The sequence below is a fragment of the Pseudophryne corroboree genome, chromosome 5 (genome assembly GCF_028390025.1).
Source record: "Pseudophryne corroboree isolate aPseCor3 chromosome 5, aPseCor3.hap2, whole genome shotgun sequence".
NCBI lineage: Eukaryota > Metazoa > Chordata > Amphibia > Anura > Myobatrachidae > Pseudophryne > Pseudophryne corroboree.
Genome location: NC_086448.1, coordinates 230,779,273 through 230,806,581, shown reverse-complemented (window position 1 = coordinate 230,806,581; position 27,309 = coordinate 230,779,273). Strand labels below are relative to the sequence as shown.

Below are 27,309 nucleotides of genomic sequence, written 5' to 3'. Positions count from 1 at the left end.
TCAATTATTCTAGGGATACCATATCTACATACAAATTCCTGCACAATTTTCTTAGCAGTAAACATAGCGGTATTTGTGGCCGCCGGAAATGCTTCGACCCAATTTGAGAAAACATCTATACAAACAAGTACATATTTCAAATTTCGACACGGGGGTATTTGAATAAAGTCAATCTGTATTACCTGGAAAGGGCCGCCGGCAGGTGGGATATGAGATGGTTCTGTAGGTATTGCCTTTCCGATGTTCTTTCTCAAACAGGTAAGGCATGACATTGCTCTTTTACTCGCATGAGATGAAAATCCTGGGGCACACCAATATGCTCTTACCAACTTGCACATCCCTTCCTTGCCCAGATGAGTCAGCCCGTGAGCTGCCTCAGCTAAACATGGAAGGTATGCTCTGGGGGCGACTGGTTTACCGTGTCCATCCGTCCAGAGTCCTGAGGACTCCTGGCCATATCCTTTTGCCTTCCAGACTGCCTTTTCCTGTGTGGAACACAAATTTTGCATCTCACACAACTTCTGTGTGTTGATGGTATTAAATACCATCAGTTGTGTGGTGTCTGTCTGTCTGGGGGTAGCAGCTGCTAACTTAGCAGCTTCGTCTGCTCGGCTGTTACCAAGTGATACTGGGTCTTGGCTATATGTGTGTGCTTTACATTTGATAACAGCCACTCTGTCGGGTTCCTGTATCGCTGTTAGAAGCCTTTTTATGTGAGCTGCATGCGCTACCGGTGTACCAGCTGCCGTCATGAAATTTCTGAGGCGCCATAGGGCTCCGAAATCATGGACTACCCCGAATGCGTATCTAGAGTCGGTGTAGATATTGGCTGCTTTGCCCTTAGCCAATTCGCATGCTCTGGTTAGGGCGACCAGTTCAGCAACCTGGGCTGAGTGAGGTGGGCCTAGCGGTTCCGCTTCTATGGTGCCTTGGTCATCTACGACTGCGTATCCAGTACACAAGTCTCCCGAGTCTGACTGTCTATGACAACTACCGTCCGTGTAGAACGTAAGTTCTACATCTTCCAGTGGGTTGTCACTGATGTCAGGCCTTGCGGTAAAATTTTGGGTCAAATATTCCATACAATCATGTGTGTCTTCCTTTGTATTAAATCCTCCTTCCCCACCACTCTCATCCTCCACCCTTTGTGCCTGTCCAGGCACACCTGGGAGATATGTTGCAGGATTTAATGCACTGCATCTCCTTATGGTGATGTTTACGGGGGCCATTAGTGCCAATTCCCATCTTGTAAACCGCGCTGATGAGACGTGCCTGGTTTGGGCAGAATTCAGCAAGGCTGACACTGCATGTGGTGTATGAATTGTGAGGTTGTGACCTAGCACGACATCTTCGCTTTTCGTTACTAGCAATGCTATCGCAGCAACGCTTCGCAAGCATGTGGGGAGGGATCGCGCTACTGTGTCTAGCTGAGCGCTGTAATAGGCTACTGGCCTGCTGGCATCACCGTGCTTTTGGGTTAGTACGCCTGCCGCGCAACCAGCACTTTCTGTTCCGTATAGTTCAAAGGGTTTCCCATAGTCTGGCATACCTAATGCTGGTGCCTGCGTTAGGCACTGTTTAAGTCTCTCAAATGCTGTCTCAGACTCGTCTGTATGCGAAATCCGATCAGGTTTGTTTGAGGAGACCATCTCCTGCAAGGGTAACGCTAGAATGGAAAACCCTGGGATCCAGTTACGGCAATACCCGCACATTCCTAAAAAGTTCTGATCTGTTGCTGGGTTTGTGGCAGAGTCATGTCTCTAATTGCTTGAATTCTATCAGCGGTCAGGTATCTCAGTCCTTGTGTTAGACAGTGTCCCAAATATTTTACCTTAGTTTGGCATAATTGCAACTTGTCTTTGGAAACCTTGTGTCCTGTGTCTGAAAGATGAAACAGGAGCTGTTTCGTATCCTTCAGGGATGCTTCCAATGAATCAGAACACAGTAGTAGATCATCCACGTACTGTATTAATACTGATCCACTCACTGGTTGGAAAGACTGTAAACAATCATGCAAAGCCTGGGAAAATATACTTGGACTATCTATGAATCCTTGTGGTAATCGAGTCCATGTGTATTGGACTCCTCTGTATGTAAATGCAAACAAATATTGGCTGTCAGGGTGCAGAGGTACCGAAAAGAAAGCGGAGCAGAGGTCAATAACAGTGAAAAATTTCGCAGTGGGAGGGATTTGCATTAGGATGACAGCTGGATTTGGCACTACGGGGAACTGACTCTCAACTATTTTGTTAATCCCCCTTAGATCCTGCACTAGCCGGTAACCCCTCCCCCCACTCTTTTTCACAGGGAAGATGGGACTATTGGCAGTGCTGGACGTTCTTACCAGAATGCCCTGTTGTAGCAAGTGCTCTATTACTGGGTAAACTCCTAACTCCACCTCTGGCTTCAGAGGGTACTGTGGGATTTTTGGAGCTATCCTACCATCTTTTACTTGTACAACTACCGGAGCTACGTTTGCCATTAATCCAGTGTCCTGTCCATCTTTAGTCCAAAGTGACTCTGGTATCTGGGATGTCATTTCCTCTACTTGGGATGGAGTCCTATTTGTCATAATGGTATGTGACATTAATTTTGACGGGGAGTCTAACATGTCTCGCACTTCCTGAGCGTGATTCTCAGGTATGTCCAAGAATACACCTTCAGGAGTACAATAAATGACGCACCCCATTTTGCACAACAAGTCTCTTCCCAGGAGATTAGTCGGTGCCGATGCAGCCAGCAAAAAGGAATGCTTGGTATGTAAAGGCCCTATTGTAATCTCGGCTGGTTTGCTAACAGGGTAATGCTGGACTACTCCTGTTACTCCCATGGCTGGAATTGTCCTACCAGTGGTTCTCATGCCCACTGTCGAATTTATCACTGATTTGGCCGCCCCCGTATCTACAAGAAAGTTTAATGATTTACCAGCTACATTAATTGCAACTTCGGGTTCACTTCCAAGGCTTGCAATCAATTTTACTGGCTGCAGATTACAGGTATGGCCACACCCCTATTGGGTATGGTGACCTCCCTGAATCCCGCTGGCAGCAACTACTTGTGATGGAGTTAATTGGGAGCTACCAGAGGCTTGCCAGTCTCTGTTCGGGGGATATATTTTTGTTTCCCCTGCATGTGGCTCATAACTCCGTTTCTGCGGACCCTGATCCCAATGTCGTGTATCGTGTCGTTGTCTAGGGGGTTGATAAGATTTTTGTATATTTCTCGATCTACAGTCTCGTGCAAAGTGTCCCTGTTTGTGACAAGAATAACATGTTACCACATTTGACTTACCCACAGGGTTTGGTGATATTAACACAGGCTGTTTTGTGGTCAAGGCCTGTATACTTACTGCCATTAACTTATCACCTTGTTGTTCCCTGTGTCTGGTGATATTCCGGTCGTGATCAATAGCAGCCTCTCTCAAAGTAGCCACAGACAGACCTCGCCAACATGGTTGTGTGGTCTGTACCCTAGTCTTTAATGACTCTTTTAGACCATCCATCAGTACCGATACTGCTACTTCTCGATGGTTTATGTTTGTTTTAATGTCCTCTATGCCTGTGTATTTTGCCATCTCTAATAATGCTCTGTGAAAATACTCTGTAGCTGTTTCTGACTCCTTTTGTTTAATGGAGAATATCTTGTTCCATTTAACTACCGCTGGGAAATACTCTTTTAACTGTAAGCTTATTCTTTTTACATTGTCTTTGTTGTACACTTCTGTAAGAGGTACATCCTGATCTAATCCACAGTCAGCTAAAAATTGAGTTGCGTCAACATTGGAGGGTAAACATGCTCTCAGCAATATCTGCCAGTCTTTGTTGTTGGGCTCTAACGTGTTACCTAGGTCTCTGATGTATTTTTGGCTGGCAACTAAGTCTTTTCTAGGGTCAGGGAATTCAGACACTATGGTCCTTAATTCCATTCGGGAAAATGGGCTATACATGGCAATGTTCCTAACAGGAGTGACTTCTGAAGTGTCTGTTTTCCCATTTGGAACTACTATTACCTTAACAGGATTAACTCTAACAACCTCATTCTGTGTAGATTCTACAGGCTGTGGTGAAATAGTTTCAGCATAGTGTATGGTGCCGTACTTACCCGTTGATACGACCTCACCTATCCCTCCGCTAGGGGCCTTTGTTACTAATCTCGGGGGTGGAGCTGTGCCTACTGTGGTCTCTGCTATGGTGGCTGCTAGAGAGAGTGCTGAAATTGTTGCCGATTCGTCCTCTTGATCACACTCCTGAGGAAAGTTCAAAACAGGGTACAACTTGCACGGGTTAATACTTGCATTGGTTAATTGGTTAACATTATCTTTAACATTTACACAGTTGCTAAGTGTTTGTTTGTTACACCTTAGTGCGTCATTCTCCGCAACCAATTTCTCTCCTGATATGTATGGTGGCGGTGGGGCCGTGGCTATCAGTTTCCTGATCGAGCCAGATCCCGCCGCCTGAGCCAATCCTCTCTGTATGTCACCCTCCTGTTGCCACAACTGCAAATAATCATAATGCTTGATTCGTCTCTTTGCTGATTTAATGAGACATATCCTTCTCCTTAAATTCGTTAACACTTCTGAGCTGAAGCTACCTACTCTTGGGAATTTCTCCCCATCATGTACTGTCATTCTCTCCCATTCATCACATAAAGCTTCTGTGTGACTTCCGTACTTTTCACACATTACGTACCTTGCCGACCCGACTGGTCGGTTTATGGAATCAACCCGAACCGAGGTTGATCGCCCCCTTCCTGAACAACTGGCCCCCATAATTTGCAGGTGTTACGGACCCTTACAAAAAACCAAGATATTCACGATAGGTTGACGGTAAGGTTTACCGAGCACCTTACTCACTCTGCCCACGCCGACCAATACGACCTGATCACACCGATATGGTGCTGGCGCACTCGACCCAGGGCACCTATTAACCTTTGTTTACTGGAACATGCGAGGGATATCCGCAGAACACTTACTCTTTCCAGTAAAGGTGAGGTTGTTGGATAATTCCTGAGTGACCAGCGAACTTCCCTTTGTAAAAATAGAAAATTACACAAATCACATCAGAATGTACAAATAGCGTTTATGACCTTCGTACACAAATAGTACTGGTCAGGTTTACTAATGCACACAATTACGTGCGGTACAATCGTTCAGTACATAAGCAACTAATCTTATGTATGGAGCGACCAGCGGAATCGAAAATTGCGGCTGCGAATTCCTTCAGCAAGAGCTTGTATGGCCTATATGGGTGTTGCACCAACCCTTTTAGGTGTTGTGCCTGTGGACTGTATAGCGGACTTCCTTGTCTGCTGTACCTGAACCTGCTGGTCTGCTATGACCTCCTGGTCTGTTACAGTATGACCTCCTGGTCTGCTATACTCTAATGCTCAATTTTTTTATGTTTAACCAAGGATGCCTCCCTAGCCACCGTGCATGTCACTTACACGTATGTACCTCACGAGAACTCGATGATTTCTTTTGGTTCAACCTCAAAATTGTATAAATGTATGTAAAAACACTCACTCACCACATGTACACTTTTGTTTCTATTTCTATTTCTGCGCAGAAATTTCTCTTTAGACCAGATGTGTTACAAATTAGGAGAAGGATCTGTTAATTTAAATTTCGAATTTAAAATAGATTTGCGCTACTTATCGCCTGTTGCGTTATTTATCGCTTGTTGCGTTACTTAAAAATCAACACTATCGTGTGACTTGAGTTACGTGGACGTACCCAGACGCTCCGTTGCGTAATTTACGCTGCGTGCGTCGGCCTTTGCGTACGCGAGTCTCCCTTTGTTAGAGACACGTGTACACCAGTCTTTGTCCACCGTAACACAACTAACACGTTTTATCAATGTAGATGATCCTCGATCATCTACCGCACACCACACCAATCTCTCCTTTTACCTTTAGGTAGAGCTGTGTGTATTTCTATACCTTAACTGTATTACCTTTACTCTTTAACTATGAAATAGCGGCAAATCTCTCTTAGTACGTTTATCAATTATACAATGGCAAACAGGAGAGTGATATATGAAAATACACGAATGAAAAGAAATGCAGATATGCGTGCGTGTGTACGCAAGACAGAAATAAACAGTTTTAAAAAAAAGACACTATCGTTTTGTTCTTACCTCCGGTCCCGGATTCCTTCAGCACCCTTTACTAAGCGAAGCAGACGCTTATCCAAACAACACTACGAGGAATATGACCTCCCGCCCTTTGCTGCTGAAATTACCTAGTGCAGATATGTGAAGGACGGGCGAGCCGCCAATTGATAAAGCTAGATATTTATCTTATATAAAACCCTTTGTGAGGTCTAAGAACACTGTACGCTATTCACGTATGGAGTACCGTAAGGGTACGCTCGTTGCGTAACAATCGCTTAGCCGTAGTCGAGACGCTCAAGCGTCACGTTCGCTCACGGCCAAGAGATCACAGGCAGGCACGCTATTGGCTGCTGTCTAACGTAATGATTCGCTATAGCGTAGCGGACGCTCGGGACCACGAGGAGATCACCAGCGGCGCTGACGCTCACAATGTTAAACCTTTATATCTAAACCATAAACAGTATATTATGCAGTAAAACCTTAGTGTAGAAATAGGGTGTAGATGCAACCTAGTGTAACCTTATTAACTCAAATGCTGTTCGAGCGTCACCGACGCTCTGAGAATACTAAACACTATAAGAAATACACAGATACCTGGGCTTAGGGTCCAACGCCTAATAAATATATATTATGAATGATATACTTGCAAAAGAATTAACACAATACAAGTCATACACTACAATATAACATAGACTACCTAACCAGATAACTACACAGGAAATACAATACAATACAATTACGTTTTAAGGGAAAAATAAGAGAGAAAGAGGAGAAGAGAGAGAGAGAGAGAGAAATGGCCCACAATAACAGTAAGAACAATATGGTTGCGGAGAAACACTTACGCACAAGGGGAAACGATCGCATGCGCCTCTGGACATCCAGCTCCCGATTTTCAGCAATGATAACCGTTGAAGAGTGAGAGCTGGATGTGATCGGCTTGTCTATTTATGCCCCACACACAATACAATTCAATGGTCCCTACAATCTCATTGTTCATTGGACACAGGAATTCCTCCTCGCATTATAACAAAAGGTCATAGGTTGATTCATACAGGTGGGCTGTGACTATTTCCAACAGCTCAGGTGGGTGGGATACTGGGTTTCCCGCCGCATGACTAAGTAAGAGCAAATAATAGTAAATGGACATAAACTTCTTATGTCCATAACTATTCGCACGAGCGATTAATCCGCTCCAAACCAACACCGGAATATTGCTATTTAAATACTCTTCCGATGGGTACCAAACACCACTGTATGACCCCTGTTAGACCCTTCGTACAATACAAAGAGGGATCTCTCTGTCCAGGAACATGCTATATTAACTAAACTTTCAGAATCTATCAAAGGGACCATGATCTACAAAATACATTGTATAGTGAAAATATGTAACGATTGAGTCGCACGCTACGATCACATAAACTCTACCGTAAATACGCATACCGTGCGCCTGCGGGTGCCCGCGACTGTGAGTATGCGCACGTACGGGAGAGCGTACGCATGCGCAGCACGGACCTGTGTGAGGTGCAAATATGGTAGTGTGCATAGAGATATTTTTCTGACTTTGACACGCTGTTGCCTCCCATTTTCCCTTATTCTTCCTGGCTCTCCCTGTCTTCCTCCCATTTCTTTCTGTCTTCCCCCTGTGTTCCTCCCATCTACCTTGTTCTTCCTTGTGTTCCTACCGTCTCCCACTGTCTTCCTTCCACCTACCCATGTTCTTCCCTTGTTCTTTTGTCTCAACCTGTCCCCACCGCATGTCGTGTGCCTGCCACCCCCCGTGTTCCTCCCATCCATGTGGGGTCCAATGTGTGGTCATAACTGTCATTTTTTATGTGGCAGTCACCAGCCAGTGTTGTGAAGGAGCCTCTGTTCAAGCCTAGTGAGAGAATTGGTGAGTGGGGGTGGGTTAGTGGAAGTAGGGTTGTGGGTGACTGGGGGAAGTCAGAGAAATATGAAATAATAAATGCAGGTGCTGCATGAGCGCCTTACTGTAATAGAGGTGAAGGATGCTGCAAATTATATAGATTTCTTGTTTTGTGTGGTTGGTGCAGGAGGCACTTACAACATATTGTTGCACATTGGCCCACCACTCACTAGTTCAGCCACTTTTGGATGGTACAGTATACATTGTCAAACAGCACCCCTCCCATGTCCTAGCAATGGCAACTATAAGGGGGATATTGAAAACCTGTAGTGTATACGACTAACCCAACTCGTCCTTAGCAACAAAGGGTAGATATGATAACACTAATTTTATTCCACTCCAGACAGTTTTCACAGAGTTAGGCACTGGGCGGAGCTTGAAGATGCAAATTGCATCATGAAGGCACGTGCTGATCCATCTTTCAGACAGTTAAGAGCCATTTTTGAAGTCGCCAATCCAGAAGACTCCTGAGGCATTAGGCAGCATTAGGTAAAAATAAAAAAATGTTGTTTAGTGTCAAATATTTTAATTTTACCTAGCTATTATATAGACAGCTGTGACTCTCCCAATAGCTTTATGCTGTTCATCACTCTCTTTGCAACATTTGCATTAATAAACTCATTTAAATATGTATTTATCAATAAGTCCCATTTAGCTGCAATAAGGCATATATTTTTTTTTTAATCACTGCTTATACTATCATTACAAAAAATCACCTTCTTGTAATTTCCCAAGAGACTGTTCTGGAATGGTAAGGGACATGACTACGAGTCTACCTATAAAGGGTATATTCAGTTGGTGTCGAATCCCGCAGTGGATTCGACTTTTTGCCGATACGACAGCATTCGACTGTCGATACCCTCCTTCCCGGGCACTGAATTCGACATATTCAATTTGAAATGGATTCGACATGACTCCGGTCAGAAAGTGACCCATGCTCGGATTGTGGGTGGCCGGGATTCGACTTCATGAACATCACAATCTGGTCAGAAAAGGGCTCCATTATTGTAGTCAGTGTAAAAAAATATGATATATATGTTAAAAACGCAGATTACCCCAAAATAACGATTCCACAAGACAGCTGACTGTGTAATGGCTGCTCTTCTCCCTGAAGTCTCAAGCATAGGAGTTTCTTTGGTGAAGTGTAATCTGGGTAAAAATGTTGAATCATGAGTACATTCCTTCTCTCAGCCCCATAAAGAAACAAAGGCCCTCATTCCGAGTTGATCGGTCGCAAGGCGAATTTAGCAGAGTTACACACGCTTAGTCTACGCCTACTGGGAGTGTATCTTAGCATCTTAAAAGTGCGAACGAAGTTTACGCAATATTGCGAACAAAAAAAACTTAGCAGTTTTAGAGTAGCTCCAGACTTACTCTGCCTGTGCGATCAGTTCAGTGCTTGTCGTTCCTGGTTTGACGTCACAAACACTCCCAGCGTTCGCCCAGACACTCCCCCGTTTCTCCGGCCACTCCTGCGTTTTTTCCGGAAACGGTAGCGTTTTCAGCCACACGCCCATAAAACGCCGTGTTTCCGCCCAGTAACACCCATTTCCTGTCAATCACACTACGTTCGCCGGTGCGAACAAAAAGCCGTGAGTAAAAATCCTTTCTTCATAGCAGAATTACTTAGCGCAGTCGCAGTGCGAACATTGCGCATGCGCTCTAAGCTGATTTTCACTGCGATGCGAAAAAAAAGAACGAGCGAACGACTCGGAATGAGGGCCAATATACGGGAAAAAATACAAATATAATAATGTGGCTCATAAATACAAAAACCAATGATATAATTACTTAAAATATAAATAGATATGCTAGTAGAAATCAAAAAACTTCAAAAAATTTGAAGTATTTAAAATTTCTTGTCAGCTTACGACAAAAACTTGTCGCAATGAAATTGCTGAAAGTCACATCAAAAACCACTGATAGCGATTCGACAATCTTCAATTAAATATACTTTTGCCGAAAAGCCGGGTTTTTAAAATTACAGACACTCGACTGTCGAAAAGTCAAAAGTCGAAATGGATCCAACAGGTTTTTTGTTGAAAAATGGCGAATTGAATTGTCGAATGCAATTCGACAGGTTTTTTTTGTTGTTGTAAAAAAAGCCGTTTTCTGACAAAACAAGGGATTCAACACCAATTGAATATCCCCCTAAGACTCTTGTCAATTAAAAAAAATAAAGCATTACTTGAACACTATTAAATATAACAATACTTTTATTCATAGTATAAAACTTTATTTCTCTAACGTCCTAGTGGATGCTGGGGACTCCGTAAGGACCATGGGGAATAGACGGGCTCCGCAGGAGACTGGGCACTCTAAGAAAGATTTAGTACTACTGGTGTGCACTGGCTCCTCCCTCTATGCCCCTCCTCCAGACCTCAGTTAGAATCTGTGCCCGGAAGGAGCTGGGTGCATTTTAGTGAGCTCTCCTGAGCTTGCTATTAAGAAAGTATTTTAGTTAGGTTTTTTATTTTCAGAGAGCTTCTGCTGGCAACAGACTCTCTGCTACGTGGGACTGAGGGGAGAGAACCAAACCTACTAACTGCGGCTAGGTTGCGCTTCTTAGGCTACTGGACACCAGTCTTATGCCGCCGTCCCCCTCGCATTGCCAGAAGACAGAAGCCGGCGGATTGAAGCAAGAAGACGTCAAAATCGGCGGCAGAAGACTCCTGTCTTCATATGAGGTAGCGCACAGCACTGCAGCTGTGCGCCATTGCTCCCACACTAACCCACACACTCCGGTCACTGTAGGGTTAAGGCGCAGGGGGGGGCGCCCTGGGCAGCAATTGAGTACCTCCTGGCAAAAAGCAGCATATATACAGCTGGGCACTGTAATATGCATGAGCCCCCGCCATTATTTTTGCACAAAATCGCGGGACAGAAGCCCGCCGCTGAGGGCGGGGCTTCTTCCTCAGCACTCACCAGCGCCATTTTCTCTCCACAGCTGAGAGGAAGCTCCCCAGGCTCTCCCCTGCAGAAGCACGATAGAAGAGGGTGAAAAAGAGAGGGGGGGCACATAAATTTGGCGTAAAAACAATATATACAGCAGCTACTGGGTTAACACTAAGTTACTGTGTGATTCCTGGGTCATATAGCGCTGGGGTGTGTGCTGGCATACTCTCTCTCTGTCTCTCCAAAGGGCCTTGTGGGGGAACTGTCTTCAAATAGAGCATCCCCTGTGTGTGTGGTGTGTCGGTACGTGTGTGTCGACATGTCTGAGGTAAAAGGCTCCCCTAAGGAGGAGATAGAGCAAATATGTGTGTGAGAGGGTGTCTCCGTCGACAACGCCGACACCTGTTTGGATATGTGTAAGTGCTAAGGTGAATTTATTGCACAAAAGATTAGAGAACAGACAGGAAATCTACCCATGTCTGTCCCTATGGAGCAGAGACCTTCAGAGTCTCACAATGCTCACTATCCAAAATAATAAACACTGATATCGACACGGAGTTTGACTCCAGTGTCGACTACGATAATGCAAAGTTACAGTCAAAATGGCAGAAAAGTATTCAATATATGATTATTGTAATAAAAAATGATTTGCATATCACTGATGACTCATTTGTCCCTGACACAAGGGTACTCATGTTTAAGGGGAAGAAAGCTGAGGTAAATTTCCCTCCTCTCATGAGGAAAAAGAGCAGGAATCTCCAGACAAGAAACTGCAGCTTCCCACAAAGAATTCTCAGGCAGTATCCTTTCCTCACTAGGGCCAGGATGTGATGGGAATCTTCCCCTAGGGAGTCCTGTTTGCCCAGAAGGTATCCCTAGCTATTCTCAGGGATCCTGCAGATAGCGTGCACATTCTGGTACACTACTCAGACCGGCGATTGTGTCGGCATGGGTTTATAGCGCTGGGGCGGCGTGGACAGGTACCTTATCAGCAGAAATTGAGACCCTAGTATGTGTATATATATATATATATATATATATATGTATATAGAGAGATATGTATATATATTAAAGATGCTGAGTATACTGGGTCCTAGAGTCAAAGCTATGTCGATTTCTGCTTGACGTGTCCTGTAGAATATGAAATGGACAGATGATGCCAACTTAAGTGGCATATGGAAGGCTGAGGATTGTGTGGAGAAGGGTTCTCGGACCTGGTCTCCACCGCTATAGCTGGTAAGTCGGATATTTTGCCTTATATTCCTGCACAGCCTAGGAAAAGCACGTCATTATCAAATGCAGCTTTTCGAACAAAGAAACAAGAAAGTCCGAGATGCGTCCTTTCTTGCCAGAGGCGGGGCCAGAGGAAAGAAGCTGCACAACACAGCTAGTTCCCAGGAACAGAAGTCCTCCCCGGCCTCTATGAAAATCCACCGCATGTCGCTGGGGCTCCACAGACGGAGCTAGGCCCGGTGGAGGCACGCTTTCTTAAGTTCTGCAACAAGTGGGTTCACTCCCTGTTAGATCCCAGGGCAATAGATATGGTGTCTCAGGGATACAAGCTGGACTTTGAGAAGATGCCTCCTCCCTGACGGCCCTGTCGGCTTCCCCCCACGAGAGGGAAACAGGGTTAACTGCAATTCACAAATTGTAGCTTCAACAGGTGGTGGTCAAGGTTCCCCTCCTTCGACAAGGAGGGGGTTATTATTCGACCATGTGGTAGTCCCGAAACCAGACGGTTCGGTCAGACCCATATTGGATTTAAAATCCCTGAACATATACCTGAAAAGGATCAAGTTCAAGATGGAATCGCTAAGAGCGGTCGTTACAAGCCTGAAAGGGGGAGATTTTATCGTGACTCGGGACATAAAGGAGGCATACCTTCATGTCCCCATTTATCCACCTCATCAGGCGTACCTCAGAATTGCGGTACGGGATTGTCATTACCAATTTCAGACGTTGCCGTTTGGTCTCTCCACGGCTCCGAGAATATTCACCAAGGTAATGGCAGAAATGATGGTGCTCCTGCGGAAGCAAGGTGTCACTATTATCACGTACTTGGACGATTTCCTCATAAAAGCGAGATCAAGAGAGCAGTGGCTGAACAGCGTATCACTTTCTCTGGAAGTGTAACGGCAACACGGCTGGATTCTATATATTCCAAAGTCTCAGTTGGTTCCTACAGCTCATCTGCCTCTCCTAGGCATGATCCTTGACACAGACCAGAAAAGGGTTTATCTCCCGATAGAGAGAGCTCAGGAGCTCGTGACACTGGTCAGGAATCTATTAAAACCAAAACAGGTGTCAGTGCATCACTGTACTCGAGTCCTGGGAAGGATGGTGGCATCATACGAGGCCATTCCTTTCGGCAGGTTCCATGAGAGGACCTTCTAATGGGACTTACTGGACAAAGTGGACCGGATCACATCTGTAGATGCATCGGTTAATCACCCTATCCCCCGGGACCAGGGTGTCTCTCCGGTGGTGGCTGCAGAGTACTCACCTTCTCGAGGGCCGCAGGTTCGGCATTCAGGACTGGGTCCTGGTGACCACGGATGCAAGCCTCCCAGGGTGGGGGGCAGTCATTCAGGGAAGAAGTTTACAAGGGCTATGGTCAAGTCAGGAGACTTGCCTTCACATCAATATCCTGGAACTAAGGGCCATATACAACGCCCTAAGTCAAGCGGAGACCTTGCTTCGCAACCAATCGGTTCTGATCCAATCAGACAACATCACCGCAGTGGCTCATGTAAACCGCCAAGGCGGCACAAGGAGCAGGGTAGCGATGGCGGAAGCCACCAGAATTCTTTGATGGGCGGAGAATCACGTACGAGCACTGTCAGCAGTGTTCATTCCGGGAGTGGACAACTGGGAAGCAGACTTCCTCAGCAGGCACGACCTCCACCCGGGAGAGGGGGGACTTCATCAAGAAGTCTTTGCGCAGATTGTAGGTCGGTGGGAACTGCCACAGGTGGACATGATGGCATCCCGTCTCAACAAAAAGCTACAGAGGTATTCCGCCAGGTCAAGAGACTCTCAGGCGATAGCTGTAGATGCACTGGTGACACCGTGGATGTTCCAGTCGGTTTATGTGTTTCCTCCTCTTCCTCTCTTACCCAAGGTGCTGAGAATCATAAGGAAAAGAGGAGTGAGAACAATACTCATTGTTCCGGATTGGCCAAGAAGGACTTGGTATCCAGAGCTGCAAAAAATGCTCACAGAGGACCCATGGCCTCTGCCTCTAGGGCAGGATCTGTTGCAGCAGGGACCTTGTATGTTCCAAGACTTACCGCAGCTGCGTTTGACGGCATGGCGGTTGAACGCCGGATCCTAGTAGAAAAAAGGGATTCCGGATGAGGTTATTCCTACGCTGATAAAGGCTAGGAAGGACGTGACGGCTAAACATTATCACCGTATACGGCGTTAATATGTTGCTGGGTGTGAGGCCAGGAATGCCTCTACAGAGGAATTCCAGCTGGGCCGTTTCCTTCACTTCCTACAGTCGGGAGTGACTTTGGGCCTAGAATTGCGATCCATTAAGGTCCAGATTTCGGCCCTATCCATTTTCTTTCATAATAAACTAGCTTCTCTACCTGAAGTTCAGACGTTTGTAAAGGGAGTGCTGCATATTCAGCCCCCTTTTGTGCCACCAGTGGCACCTTGGGATCTTAACGTGGTGTTAAGTTTCTTGAAATCTCACTGGTTTGACCCGCTTAAGACCGTGGAGTTAAAATATCTCACGTGGAAAGTGGTCATGCTATTGGCCTTAGCTTCGGCTAGGCCTGTGTCAGAATTGGCGGCTTTGTCATGTAAAAGCCCCTATCTGGTTTTCCATATGGACAGGGCAGAATTACGGACTCGTCCGCAATTTCTGCCAAAGGTGGTGTCATCTTTTCATTTGACCCAACCTATTGTGGTGCCTGCGGCTACTCGTGACTTGGAGGATTTCAAGTTACTAGATGTAGTCAGGGCTTTGAAGATTTATGTAGCCAGAACGGCTGGAGTCAGGAAAACAGACTCGCTGTTTATCCTGTATGCATCCAACAAGCTGGGTGCTCCTGCTTCAAAGCAAACTATTGCTCGCTGGATCTGTAACACGATTCAGCAGGCTCATTCTGTGGCTGGCTTGCCGCCTCTAATATCAGTAAAAGCCCATTCCACAAGGAAGGTGGGCTCTTCTTGGGCGGCTTCCCGAGGGGTCTCGGCATTACAGCTTTGCCGAGCAGCTACTTGGTCGGGTTCAAACACTTTTGCAAAGTTCTACAAGTTTGATACCCTGGCTGAGGAGGACCTTGTGTTTGCTTATTCGGTGCTGCAGAGTTATCCGCACTCTCCCGCCCGTTTGGGAGCTTTGGTATAATCCCCATGGTCCTTACGGAGTCCCCAGCATCCACTAGGACGTTAGAGAAAATAAGATTTTACTCACCGGTAAATCTATTTCTCGTAGTCCGCAGTGGATGCTGGGCGCCCGTCCCAAGTGCGGACTTTTTCTGCAATACTTGTATATAGTTATTGCTTAAATAAGGGTTATGTTATGGTTGCATCAGGTTTGTCTGATGCTCTGTTGTTGTTCATACTGTTGACTGGGTATGTTATCACAAGTTATACGGTGTGATTGGTGTGGCTGGTATGAGTCTTACCCTGGATTCCAAAATCCTTTCCTTGTAATGTCAGCTCTTCCGGGCACAGTTTCCTTAACTGAGGTCTAGAGGAGGGGCATAGATGGAGGAGCCAGTGCACACCAGTAGTACTAAATCTTTCTTAGCGTGCCCAGTCTCCTGCGGAGCCCGTCTATTCCCCATGGTCCTTACGGAGTCCCCAGCATCCACTACGGACTACGAGAAATAGATTTACCGGTGAGTAAAATCTTATTTTCAGTGTTAATCGTGAAAATCTCTGGCAAATCTTTCTGCTGGTGGTTACTGCAAGCAGTAGCACTGAAGTATAGAGTGGTATGGGAAAAAAACGGGTCTGGGACTCAGGGTCGACAGCACAAAGGTCGACACACTTTAGGTCGACGCCAATTGGTCGACACACATTAGGTCGACAGGGTCAAAAGGTCGACAACAGCAAGGTCGACATGGAAAAAGGTCGACATGAGTTTTTTATGTTTTTTTGGTGTCGTTTTCTTCGTAGAGTGACCGGGAACCCGAATTAGTGCACCGCGTCCCCTCGCATGGCTCGCTTCGCTCGCCATGCTTCGGGCATGGTGCCTTCGCTCCGCTCCGCTTCGCTCGGCACACTTTACCGTTCCAATCGTAGTCCACGTGGATCGTTAAGTATGAAAAGGTTCAAAAAAAGAAAAAAATCGTGAAAAACTCATGTCGACCTTTTTCCATGTCGACCTTGTTCCTGTCGACCTTTTGACCCTGTCGACCTTTTGACCCTGTCGACCTAATGTGTGTCGACCAATTGGCGTCGACCTAAAGTGTGTCGACCTTTGTGCTGTCGACCTGGAGTCCGGATACCGAAAAAAACCTGCTCAAGTTTTGGCCTGTAATACCCCTTTCACACATGCAACCCAGGAAATTTCTGGGACTATCAAACCGGCAAATTCCTGTGTATCAGCCCGACCCTGGTAAACCTGGGCTTTTGCTGCATATGTGAAAGGGGTATAATAGAGAGTTTCACCCTTTGATGAAACGGCATGTACTTGCATATTCAGTACTCAAAATAAGGCAACTTGTAGCAGCAGCAAGAAATACATCAGAGCCGACTTGTTTATTATAAATGTAGTTATTCCATGTATATTTGTCCGCTCAGTAATTCACAGCCTTTCATATACATCATTGTCAAATAGTGGCTTGGCGGACTCCGTAATGTGAATGCAGACCCATAGCCACACTGGTGACTGAGTCATGTTATTGTCCTAGTACACAAAGAAATTATAATTTTTCTCATTTTCATGTTCTACATGTTAAAGCTGACATTTTATAAACAGAAAAGTCCAAATCATGAATGCTTTACATAGACATAAATAACAATACATTCACACCTCTCTACCCTGGAAGCCGAAGTGTAAAGAAAAGTTAGTTCCAGGACTGTGGTTAGCCCTGTAGGTGCTCTGTACTGAGTCACAAACATAGGCGTGCGCAGGGGGGGTGCCTGGTGCGCACAGGCACCCCCTAATGTCCAGCACCCTGGTCTCACATGCCTGATGTAGAGATCGCCGAGCATGCTGATCACTGTCCCCTCTGCGCTGCACCATGTCAGGACTGCATTACTGAATGAACACCTGGGTTAATCAAGGGTGCCACTGCCACTGGGTTTTAAACTCCCGGCTTCACCTCCATGTACAAAAACAGCGTGATGTGATTACGTCATGCTGCTCGCATGCCCACCCGTCACACCTGCCACACGCCCACCTCTCTCCTTCTATGCTATGCCAACGCAAGCCATTGATGAGGAGCAGCATGCAGCCAGCATTCCTCTTAAGAAGACAAATTCAATACTGGCAGGCAGTCGGCAGCAGCATTGACACGTCACTCGTTTTTCCAGCAGTACTAGTCTGCGACTGTCAGTGTCAGTGAGTGACTGACTTGTAAGTAAGCTGCTGCAGCTTGCAGGGGAAAGAGAGGGGGAGCCAGACCAGGCTGAGGTGGAGCAGTGTAATTGCAGTGAATGCCATCAGGGGTGTTTGTTTGGTGCACACCACAACATCTGACAATGTATCTGCTTTATTAAAATTGGTACAAGGGTGGATATTTTATATTGCGTTGGCCATCAATAGATGGTGCTAGACACGCCCAAAAGGCGGTGCTAGACACACCCCTCCGATGGTGCACCCCCTAATAAAATGTGCTGCGCACGCCTATGGTCACAAAGTAGCTGTTCTTATCCCTCAGTTTTCAGCAGTTTGCAGCAGCCAGTTTGAACAAAACAATATTTTGGTCTAGTCATCCACTTATATGTACTGTGCAGTGTGAGTCTGAATGACATCGCAGTTTCATTTAAGCCATACTTACAGATTGGCCATAGGGCTTACCAGAGCTGCTCTTGGTATGCTGGTGGTCTCATGGGGCTTCCTGGAGGCCTTCTGATGCTCTTCCTTTTTAAATTGTGTTTTAAAATAATAATAAAAATAATAATGTCTTCAGACAGTGGGGCTGTGGCTGACTCATTGGGACTGGTTCCATGGCAGCCTATTTAAATGACTCCCCTTGTTCAGTTACAGTGTAGGGGCTGCGCAACCTATTGCTACAACGCATGGACCCTACCTCTCCATTATCACCCATAAAACGCACATTTTAAGTAAGAAAGACAACCACATCACCACAGACCTGGCGCACCCTGAGGGGATATTTGCAGATACTAGTAACAGTGTGTGAGGGCACATCCGTATGTATTTACATGTTGTAGGGAATATAGATAAATAATTCTGTACAGCTATGTGGAATATGTATGCGCTATCTAAATAACTGTTAATAGATAAATGATACCTGTTAAAAATTATGTTAAGTTGGAATTTACCAGCTTTGACTAGGCTGATCTCGTGACTAAACAAATTGAGAATCTAGCGTGCTGTCAGAAAGCAGCTGATATGGGCACTGTTAGTCTCCAGAGGCGTCTAATACCATAAGTAACAATAAAGAAAACAGCGCTATATATATATATATATATATATATATATATATAGCAAAAGAGGATGGAGAAGAACAAGCGCCTATGGTGCAGTAAGTTCTTTAAAGTGTTATAATGACACTTGAGAAAATATAAATGCGTACCAGATGAAATCTTTAAACCACGCCTAATAGTAAGATGCCAGTCAGGATATTTCTCACCAACAACACCATCTATAAATCAGAGAAGACGGAATCGCCGCATAGCGTAATACTTCTGGATTAACAATAATATCCCCACAAACACCCAGTTGAGCGTACCTGGTGTTTATTCACACACAGCAGTGGAGCCTGAGCTATGAAGCACGACATGAGTACAATCCTCCTCCAATCCTGTTAATGAACTGAATATCCTGCAAATATCTCCTATATATTTGCCTTGTCTGTGCCTGGCCCTCTAACGCTGGGTGGAGTCACAGGCCTGGGGGGAGTTTCAGCACACCACTAACGGGAGCAGCACTGCAGCCACAGAATCCAGATACCATCTCCACAGACAACCCACCAGTGGCCGGACGCAGCACAGTACCTGATGGTGTTGTTGGTGAGAAATATCCTGACTGGCATCTTACTATTAGGCGTGGTTTAAAGATTTCATCTGGTACGCATTTATATTTTCTCAAGTGTCATTATAACACTTTAAAGAACTTACTGCACCATAGGCGCTTGTTCTTCTCCATCCTCTTTTGCTACAGAATTTATTGATGAGAGATTTCTGGATACAAGACCCCTAAATGTCTATGCTGACTTTTCATCTTAATCCGGTACGCTCAACTGGGTGTTTGTGGGGATATTATTGTTAATCCAGAAGTATTACGCTATGCGGCGATTCCGTCTTCTCTGATTTATAGATGGTGTTGTTGGTGAGAAATATCCTGACTGGCATCTTACTATTAGGCGTGGTTTAAAGATTTCATCTGGTACGCATTTATATTTTCTCAAGTGTCATTATAACACTTTAAAGAACTTACTGCACCATAGGCGCTTGTTCTTCTCCATCCTCTTTTGCTACAGAATTTATGCCATATACCTTTGGTACACTGAGGAACTGAGCTGCCACCCTGAAGAGTGGAAGGTGCTGACAAAGACTTATTGAAGCCTACAAAACCGCGATATCAGCCAGTTGTGGCTACTCCATTAGCAAATTTATTATATTGTTCAGACAAATAATTCTTTGTACTGTCGATCCCTAAAGAAGCGCACGAGTCTATACATTTTTTCTATATATATATATATATATATATATATTAGAGATGAGCGGATTCAGTTTTACTCGGTTCTCAAAACAGCATGTTATTGGCTATTCAAATCACGTGACATCCGTGAGCCAATAAAATGCAGTTTTGAGAACCGAGTAAATTCGACTAAAACCGAATCTGTTCACCTCTAATATATATATATATATATATTATATATATATATTATATATATATATATATATATAAAACATATGATGGATGGTATACAATAGAAAAAATACTAAACATTTTATTATTACCACTAAGAAGATAGAATCACATCAGTATTTTCTGACAATCATTATATAGGCCACAGAGGTGTTAATAAAATAAAATATGCAATATCAAACTGGCTCCTGTATTATCAATATACTGTATGGTTTAGGACTCTCTTCCTTGTGTCCATCCAGAAACCAATTAAACAGCAAGGTATTACCAGTTTGTGGGTCTTGGATATCCAAACAGACCTTTTAGCAACCAGATTGCAGATTGGCAGGCTGAAGGAGTGTCTACCAGGTATCCAATTGGCTGTAGTTTTATCCAAGTACAGTCCATATTAGTCCAGAGCAATAACAGGAGTACAGATAAAGCTTAATGCATTACACTGTATTTTAGTCCACCAGCCGCTGAGGAAGCTTGTGATATCACTCAGCTTTGGCATACGACGGAAGTAGGCTAAGAAGGTTATCAGGTGTGCAAAGGCAGAAGCTGACTAGAAAATGGCCAGTCAGTAGGTAAAGGGGGAAAAACTTTTTTTTGAAGTATGTAAGTGAAAGGAGAAAATCAAATGGAGAAATAATAAGACTTAATAAGACAGAGAGTGAGAATTTGGTGGAGGGAGACAAAGCAATAGCAGATCACCTAAATAATAATTTTTGCTCAGGATTCACTACAGAAGGAGGAGGAAAGGGGCTACAGTTAAGTTGTAAGGACATTCACTTAAATAAGGTAGATAAATGTACCTTTACAGTACAGAGGAGAAGGTCCTAACAGAACTCTCAAAACTAAAAGTGGACAAGTCAGTGGGGCCAGATGAGATACATCTAAGGATATTAAAAGAGCTAAAGATGTGCTGGTAGTACCATTAACAGAATTATTCAACCTGTCACTAGATACAGTAGTAGTTCCAAAGGACTGGAAAAGAACAAATATAGTCCCACTGCACAAAAGTGTAAGAAAGGAAGAAGCAAGTAAGTAACTACATACCAGTAAGCCTTACATAAGTAGTAGCAAAAGTAATGGAAACACTATTAAAAGAAAGAGTTGTGGAATATGTTGAATCAAACAACTTACAGGATCGCAAACAGCATGGATTTTGCTGCGTGGAGATCATACCAAGCAAATCTTATTGACTTTTTTGACTCTGAGACTACAATAATAGATCAAGGCGGGGCCGTAGATGTATGCTACATCTACGGCCCCGCCTTGATCTATTATTGTATTCTCAGAGTCAAACAAGTCAATAGACTTTAGTAAGGCATTTGACACTGTCCCATATCGCAGACTGCTAAATAAACTTGAAAGCGTGGGATTGCATTATAAAACAGTTAAATGGATAGAAACCTGCTTGTAGGATAGGAAACAGACAGTTGTAGTAAATGGAGTGCATTCTATGGAGAGAAATGTTACCAGTGTAGTACCCCAGGGATCTGTACTTGAACCAGTGCTCTTTAATATCTTTGTTGGTGACATTGCAAATGGTATTAAAGGGAAAGTATGCCTTTTTCAGGTGACACAAAGATATGCAACAGGGTAGACACACCAGAAGGGGTAAAACAAATAATTGATGATCTAGGTAGACTTGAGAATTGGTCAAGAATATGGCAACTAAAGTTCAATGCTAAAAAAAAAGTAAAATCGTGCACTTGGGTCTCAAAAACCCAAAGGTTAAATATAGTATTAAGGGTACTATAATGGAAACTACTAAAAAAGAAAGGGTTTAGAAGTCACTATTTCAACTGACTTAAATTCAGGAAAGCAATGTACAAAGCAATGAGGAAGGCAAGTCAGATGTTTGGTTGTATAGGGAAAGGATTCAGTAGCAGAGAAACAAAGTGTTAACGCCACTGTATACTGTAGGTCATTGTTACAGCCTCATCTGGATTCCAGAGAAATACAGTTTACGTATATTACAAGTGACATGATATAGATACGAATTATGAACTACACAAATATACATTTATTCCATATAGGGTGATTTTGGATACACTAATATTATTTGGTATGTGGAAAAACAGGAAACCCAGTAAGCAGAAATATATAAGAAATGTATCCTAGTCATTATAAAGGATAATGCATGTTGTTCATCTCATCTAAAATGGGGGAGTACCCTTATCAAGCACCTCCATATTATAACAGGTAAGTAGTCGTACAGCTTTTCTTACAATCTCCTTAGTGGACGATGGTAAGGTAACCAAGTATTGGAGCCATATATCAAAGCATGTTTATGCTGTAGATTCCACATCTAGAGAGCATCTGGTACAAATATGTAAGGCATGGAAGCATAAGAGTTAAAGAAATAGGTTCCTTTTTAATCCATTGAGAAAAGATTGTCTTCTTTGACACTGCCGCTATTCTAGCTAATAAGAGATGTACATCTTTAGATATGTATGTGTGTGTGTGGGGAGGTGGGGGGCTGATTGTAGAAGAAACGTAATATTCCATAGCGCGCAGGCCATATGTACTGTGAAGGAGTTATGCAATTAATTGGTAATAAAAGACTGTACCTCTGTCCTCAAATTTATTTATTTTTATATTATATGGTGGTTACAAGGTTGCTCCCTGTATTGTATGACAGTCACTAGAATGCTCTCTGTGAGGAATATGGGTCACTATAATGCTCTCTGCATTTTGTGGCAGTCATTATGAAGATGTCTGTATTGTAAAACATTAGGATACATTCTGTATCACATCGGCAGTCACAAGAATGCACTCTGCATTGTGTGGTGCTATCTTTCTCTACAGTATGGTATTCATTAATATGCTCTCTTTATTGTGTGGATCTACTGCACTAGTCACAGGGCTGGTGCAAGTGTTGATAACGATGATTACTGTGAATATAAGTTTACAGATATGGGCAGTCCAGCCACAGAGAAGTGAAAACATTTAGGCATTTATATGTATTTCGTTCTATGCATGCAATGTAGGTGCAGTTATGACTGAGTTGCATTACACTCTGCATTGTCCCCTTAGTGGGGGTCATTCCAAGTTGTTCGCTCGCTGCCATTTTAGCAGAATTGCGATCAGGCTAAAAACCGGCAGTTCTGCGCATGCCTATGGCCCATAGAATTCCGCTAAGTACTTTTACACAAAACTATGCAATTTTACACAAGGGCGTGCGACGCGTTTCAGTCGCTCTGCTGATCGGTGAGTGATTGACAGGAAGTGGGTGTTTCTGGGTGGAAACTGAGCGTTTTCCGGAAGTGTGCTAAAAAACGCAGGCGTGTCAGGGAAAAACGCAGGCGTGCCTGGGGAAACGGGGGGGTGGCTGGCCGAACGCAGGGCGTTTATGTGACGTCAAACCAGGAACCAAACAGTCTGCAGTGATCGCAATCTAGGAGTAGGTCTGGAGCTACTCAGAAACTGCAGGGAAATATTTAGTAGCAATTCTGCTAATCTTTTGTTCGCTATTCTGCTAAGCTAAGATACACTCCCAGAGGGCGGCGGCCTAGCGTGTGCATTGCTGCTAAAAGCAGCTAGCGAGCGATCAACTCGGAATGAGGGCCAGTGTTCACTGAGGCACGTGTGACTTAATTATTCGTTTTGCACGAGTACAACATATTCCCACACACATTTTATCAGAATATGGAGAGGTTAGTACTATCCTTCCTTAAAAATGGTATTATTGTGGGAGCGGGATAATAAGAGTAAGGACATTATTTCGTTCCTGCCATGAGATACACTAGTACTTCCTGCTCTCAAAGTATCTCTGGTCTGGTTGATAGACTTTTTGGAATTATACAGTATAGAATGATGTATATACTATACGTAAATTGCTGTACGTAAATTGCTTGGTTTTCTCCTGGGGTGGCTTAGTACATGAAACGTTTTGGGATCCTTTCTAAAATTGATGCACAGGCAAAACATACACTGGGCCTGATTCATTGATGTACACTGTTTTTGCCGCCCACAGCCACTGTGCATAGATATGCTGAAGCCGCATGCTCTCTGATCCGCTGCCGCTTCCAAAGACGTAGCATTGGATCAACTGCGTGAACATTGGACATCTGAGTAAAGGTGCATACACACGCTACGATGTAACCTTACGATTTTTACTATATAGTCAAAATCGTAAGTAAAGTTAGTGCAAATCACACCGTGTGTACACAGCTTGCGATACTGATGTGCGCTCCTGTGGGGTCGGTATCACAAGAAAAGATAGACTGTACAGGCAAGTCAATCTTGACTATATTGTGTACAATCTAGTACATAGTATACTCAAAATTGTCACTTCGTCAAAATCTCAAGTAAAGATGGTAAAGGTGGTTCAGGGCTCCGGGGAGTTCAGGGGAAATCGCAAAGTCAAAATCGGAGATAGTCAATATCTCACCGTGTGTATGCATCTTAACCCTCTGGTTACTCAGAATGGCCCTCATTCCGAGTTGTTCGCTCGCTAACTGCTTTTAGCAGCATTGCACATGCTAAGCCGCCGCCCTCTGGGAGTGTATTTTAGTTTAGCAGAATAGCGAACGAAAGATTATCAGAACTGCTACTAAATAATTCTTTGCAGTTTCTGAGTAGCTCCAGACCTACTCCTAGATTGCGATCAGCTCAGTCCGTTTAGTTCCTGGTTTGATGTCACAAACACGCCCTGCGTTCGGCCAGCCACTCCCCCGTTTCTCCAGACACTCCCGCGTTTTTCCCTGACACGGCTGCGTTTTTTAGCACACTCCCGGAAAACGCTCAGTTACCACCCAGAAACGCCCATTTCCTGTCAATCATTCACCGATCAGCAGTGCGACTGAAAAGCGCCGCACGAACACCAGCAAATCTACTAAGTTTTAAGTGTTAAATAACTAAGCGCATGCGCACAGCGTACCATGCACATGCGCATTTAGCAACAAATCGCAGCATAGCGAAAATCGGCAATGAGCGAACAACTCGGAATGACCACCAATGTCGGGTAAAATCAAACTGCTGGGGCCAGTGAATCTGCACCCATGAACGCAGCCATGTTCAGAGACGCTATAACCGATGTCGCAGGACCAGATCGTCACATGCCCAGTGCGCACATCTGAATAAATCATAGATTTATGAAAATATCTAATTATAGGTACAATTCTGAAACAGGCTCTGTAACACTTAACAAGAAATCAGAACTGTACTAGAAACAGGTACCTGTCAGTTGTTGTATAAATGGTAAAATCACATTCCTGTGGCTGAGGCTGAGCCAGCAGTAAAATGTAATTGTTGTGGAAAATGAAAAAGATTATTTTCTGCTTAAAGTTAAACAGAGCTATGAGCAAATCCCAGTAAGTGGGACATGAACCTTTGGTCATGCTTGGAAGCAGAAAGTAGGGTGAGTGAATTCGTAGGAGAATATGTTCCTTTAAAAGAATATTTCTGGATGGATAATACAATTCTCAGCGGGTTCAACCAACTCTCTATTAATGGAAGTTAGAAGCACAGATCAGTTCCATTTAAAGAGTCAATGGAGATCACATTGCCCTACTTTCTAATTTGGATGTAAGAACAGATGGGAGGTTGTCACTGATACCGTACATTGTTTATTTAATAAAAATATGTCATACTTTGTTTCCATAACAATATTTATTTAAGTGGAAAAGACACATTTTGTTGCATAGTACGTTCTTGCAACCGTTTCTGATAATTATTACAGCTTCAGTCACATACTGTATATAGGGGGTCATTCCGAGTTGTTCGCTCATTGCCGATTTTCGCTATGCTGCGATTTGTTGCAAATTGCGCATGCGCAAGGCACGCAGGGCGCATGCGCTTAGTTATTTAACACAAAACTTAGCTGTTTTGCTGTGGCTTCTGCGGCACTTTTCAGTCGCACTGCTGTTCGGTAAATGATTGACAGGAAAGGGGCGTTTCTGGGCGGCAACTCAGCGTTTTCCCGGCGTTTGCAAAAAAACGCAGGCGTGTCAGGGAAAAACGTGGGAGTGTCTGGAGAAACAGGGGAGTGGCTGGCCGAACGCAGGGCGTGTTTGTGACGTCAAACCAGGAACTAAACGGACTGAGCTGATCGCAATCTGTGAGTAGGTCTGGAGCTACTCAGAAACTGCAAAGAATTATTTAGTAGCAATTCTGCTAATCTTTCGTTCGCTATTCTGCTATGCTAAGATACACTCCCAGAGGGTGGCGGCCTAGCGTGTGCAATGCTGCTAAAAGCAGCTAGCGAGCGAACAACTCGGAATGACCCCCATACTTTGGGTAAATGGGTAAAAACACATGAAACTATATACTGATTTGTTGTATAAAGCGCACTTTAATGTGCTTTTCGTGTCGTTTTTTCAAGCACTATAATGTAAGTCACGAGCAATGGTATACATGTTATATATAGCGTTTTAATAAAATAAAATGATAGGAATGCATAAATAAGAAGCCATTCATTTTATTTTGTATGTGTACAGTGGCTCAATGCTGTAATGCCTAATATTTGTAACACTTCCATTTTAGTTCATATTGAACAGTTAATACAGTGTTGTACAATTAGACCAACATTTTTGTATAAGGGGAGTGTCAAGTCATCTACTGTACTATTGATATTTCATTGGTATTTCAATTGGAACTGGTGTTTTATTTTCTAGCTCAAGCACCTAGTTTACCTGCTGTCCGAATTTCCTCTCTGCGTGACCTCCCGGACAACCTACAGGAGCTGTATCAGCAGGGTTTCACAGTGGCAGCAATACACCCGTTTGTGCAGTCCAGTGAGGGGAGCGAGAGGATTCCCCAAGAGGAGATGTTCCGAGTTGTTCTCATCAAGAAAACAGAAAGGTAATCCAGTATTCATGCAGTCATGTTTTTTGGTTGCTTTGTTGTTCATATTATTTGTCACCATATTGGGCACATGTAGATTTGAATGGAATTTTGCGCTTTTTTTTACTGCAGATTGTGCTCCCCCCCCCCCCCTGCACAAAAATTCTTACGCCCCCTACCCCCATGCTGAGATGCATTTTGCGTTCATGACTTCTTGCGCTGACTCCGCGCTGACCACAAGAAAGACTCATATTTTCCAATTGTAATCAACGGAATATGCTGGCACTGTATCAATAAATGGTAATAATAAATCACTTGTGGGTTCTTGAACGCCTTTTCTCATCCACTTCTGAGTAACTGAATGCATCTGAAGCCCTTCTACATATGAGAATAAAAATGAGGCCGCTGAGATCTATTTTCATCATTGCAATGATAATAGTAATCGGACCACAGCAATTTTGTTTTTGAGTCTTGTTCTAATTTCCTTTCACAGTAAATGGTAACTGTGATTTATTACTAACAATGTTTAACAGGACATGTGTTCTTGTACTACAACATATGTACTGTAGGTAGAATAGACC

At 44.0% G+C, this 27,309-nt stretch overlaps 1 protein-coding gene across 2 annotated transcripts in view; it reads left to right on the top strand.

The window, feature by feature from the left end:
* Window positions 1–27,309, top strand: part of RFTN1 (raftlin, lipid raft linker 1) — a 612,999-nt gene that overhangs the window by 253,019 nt on the left and 332,671 nt on the right. For both annotated transcript variants that reach the window (XM_063922166.1, XM_063922167.1), the window contains exon 3: window positions 26,560–26,746. In XM_063922166.1, coding sequence (XP_063778236.1) covers window positions 26,560–26,746 — 187 coding nt within the window. The remainder of the gene's footprint in view (window positions 1–26,559; window positions 26,747–27,309) is intronic.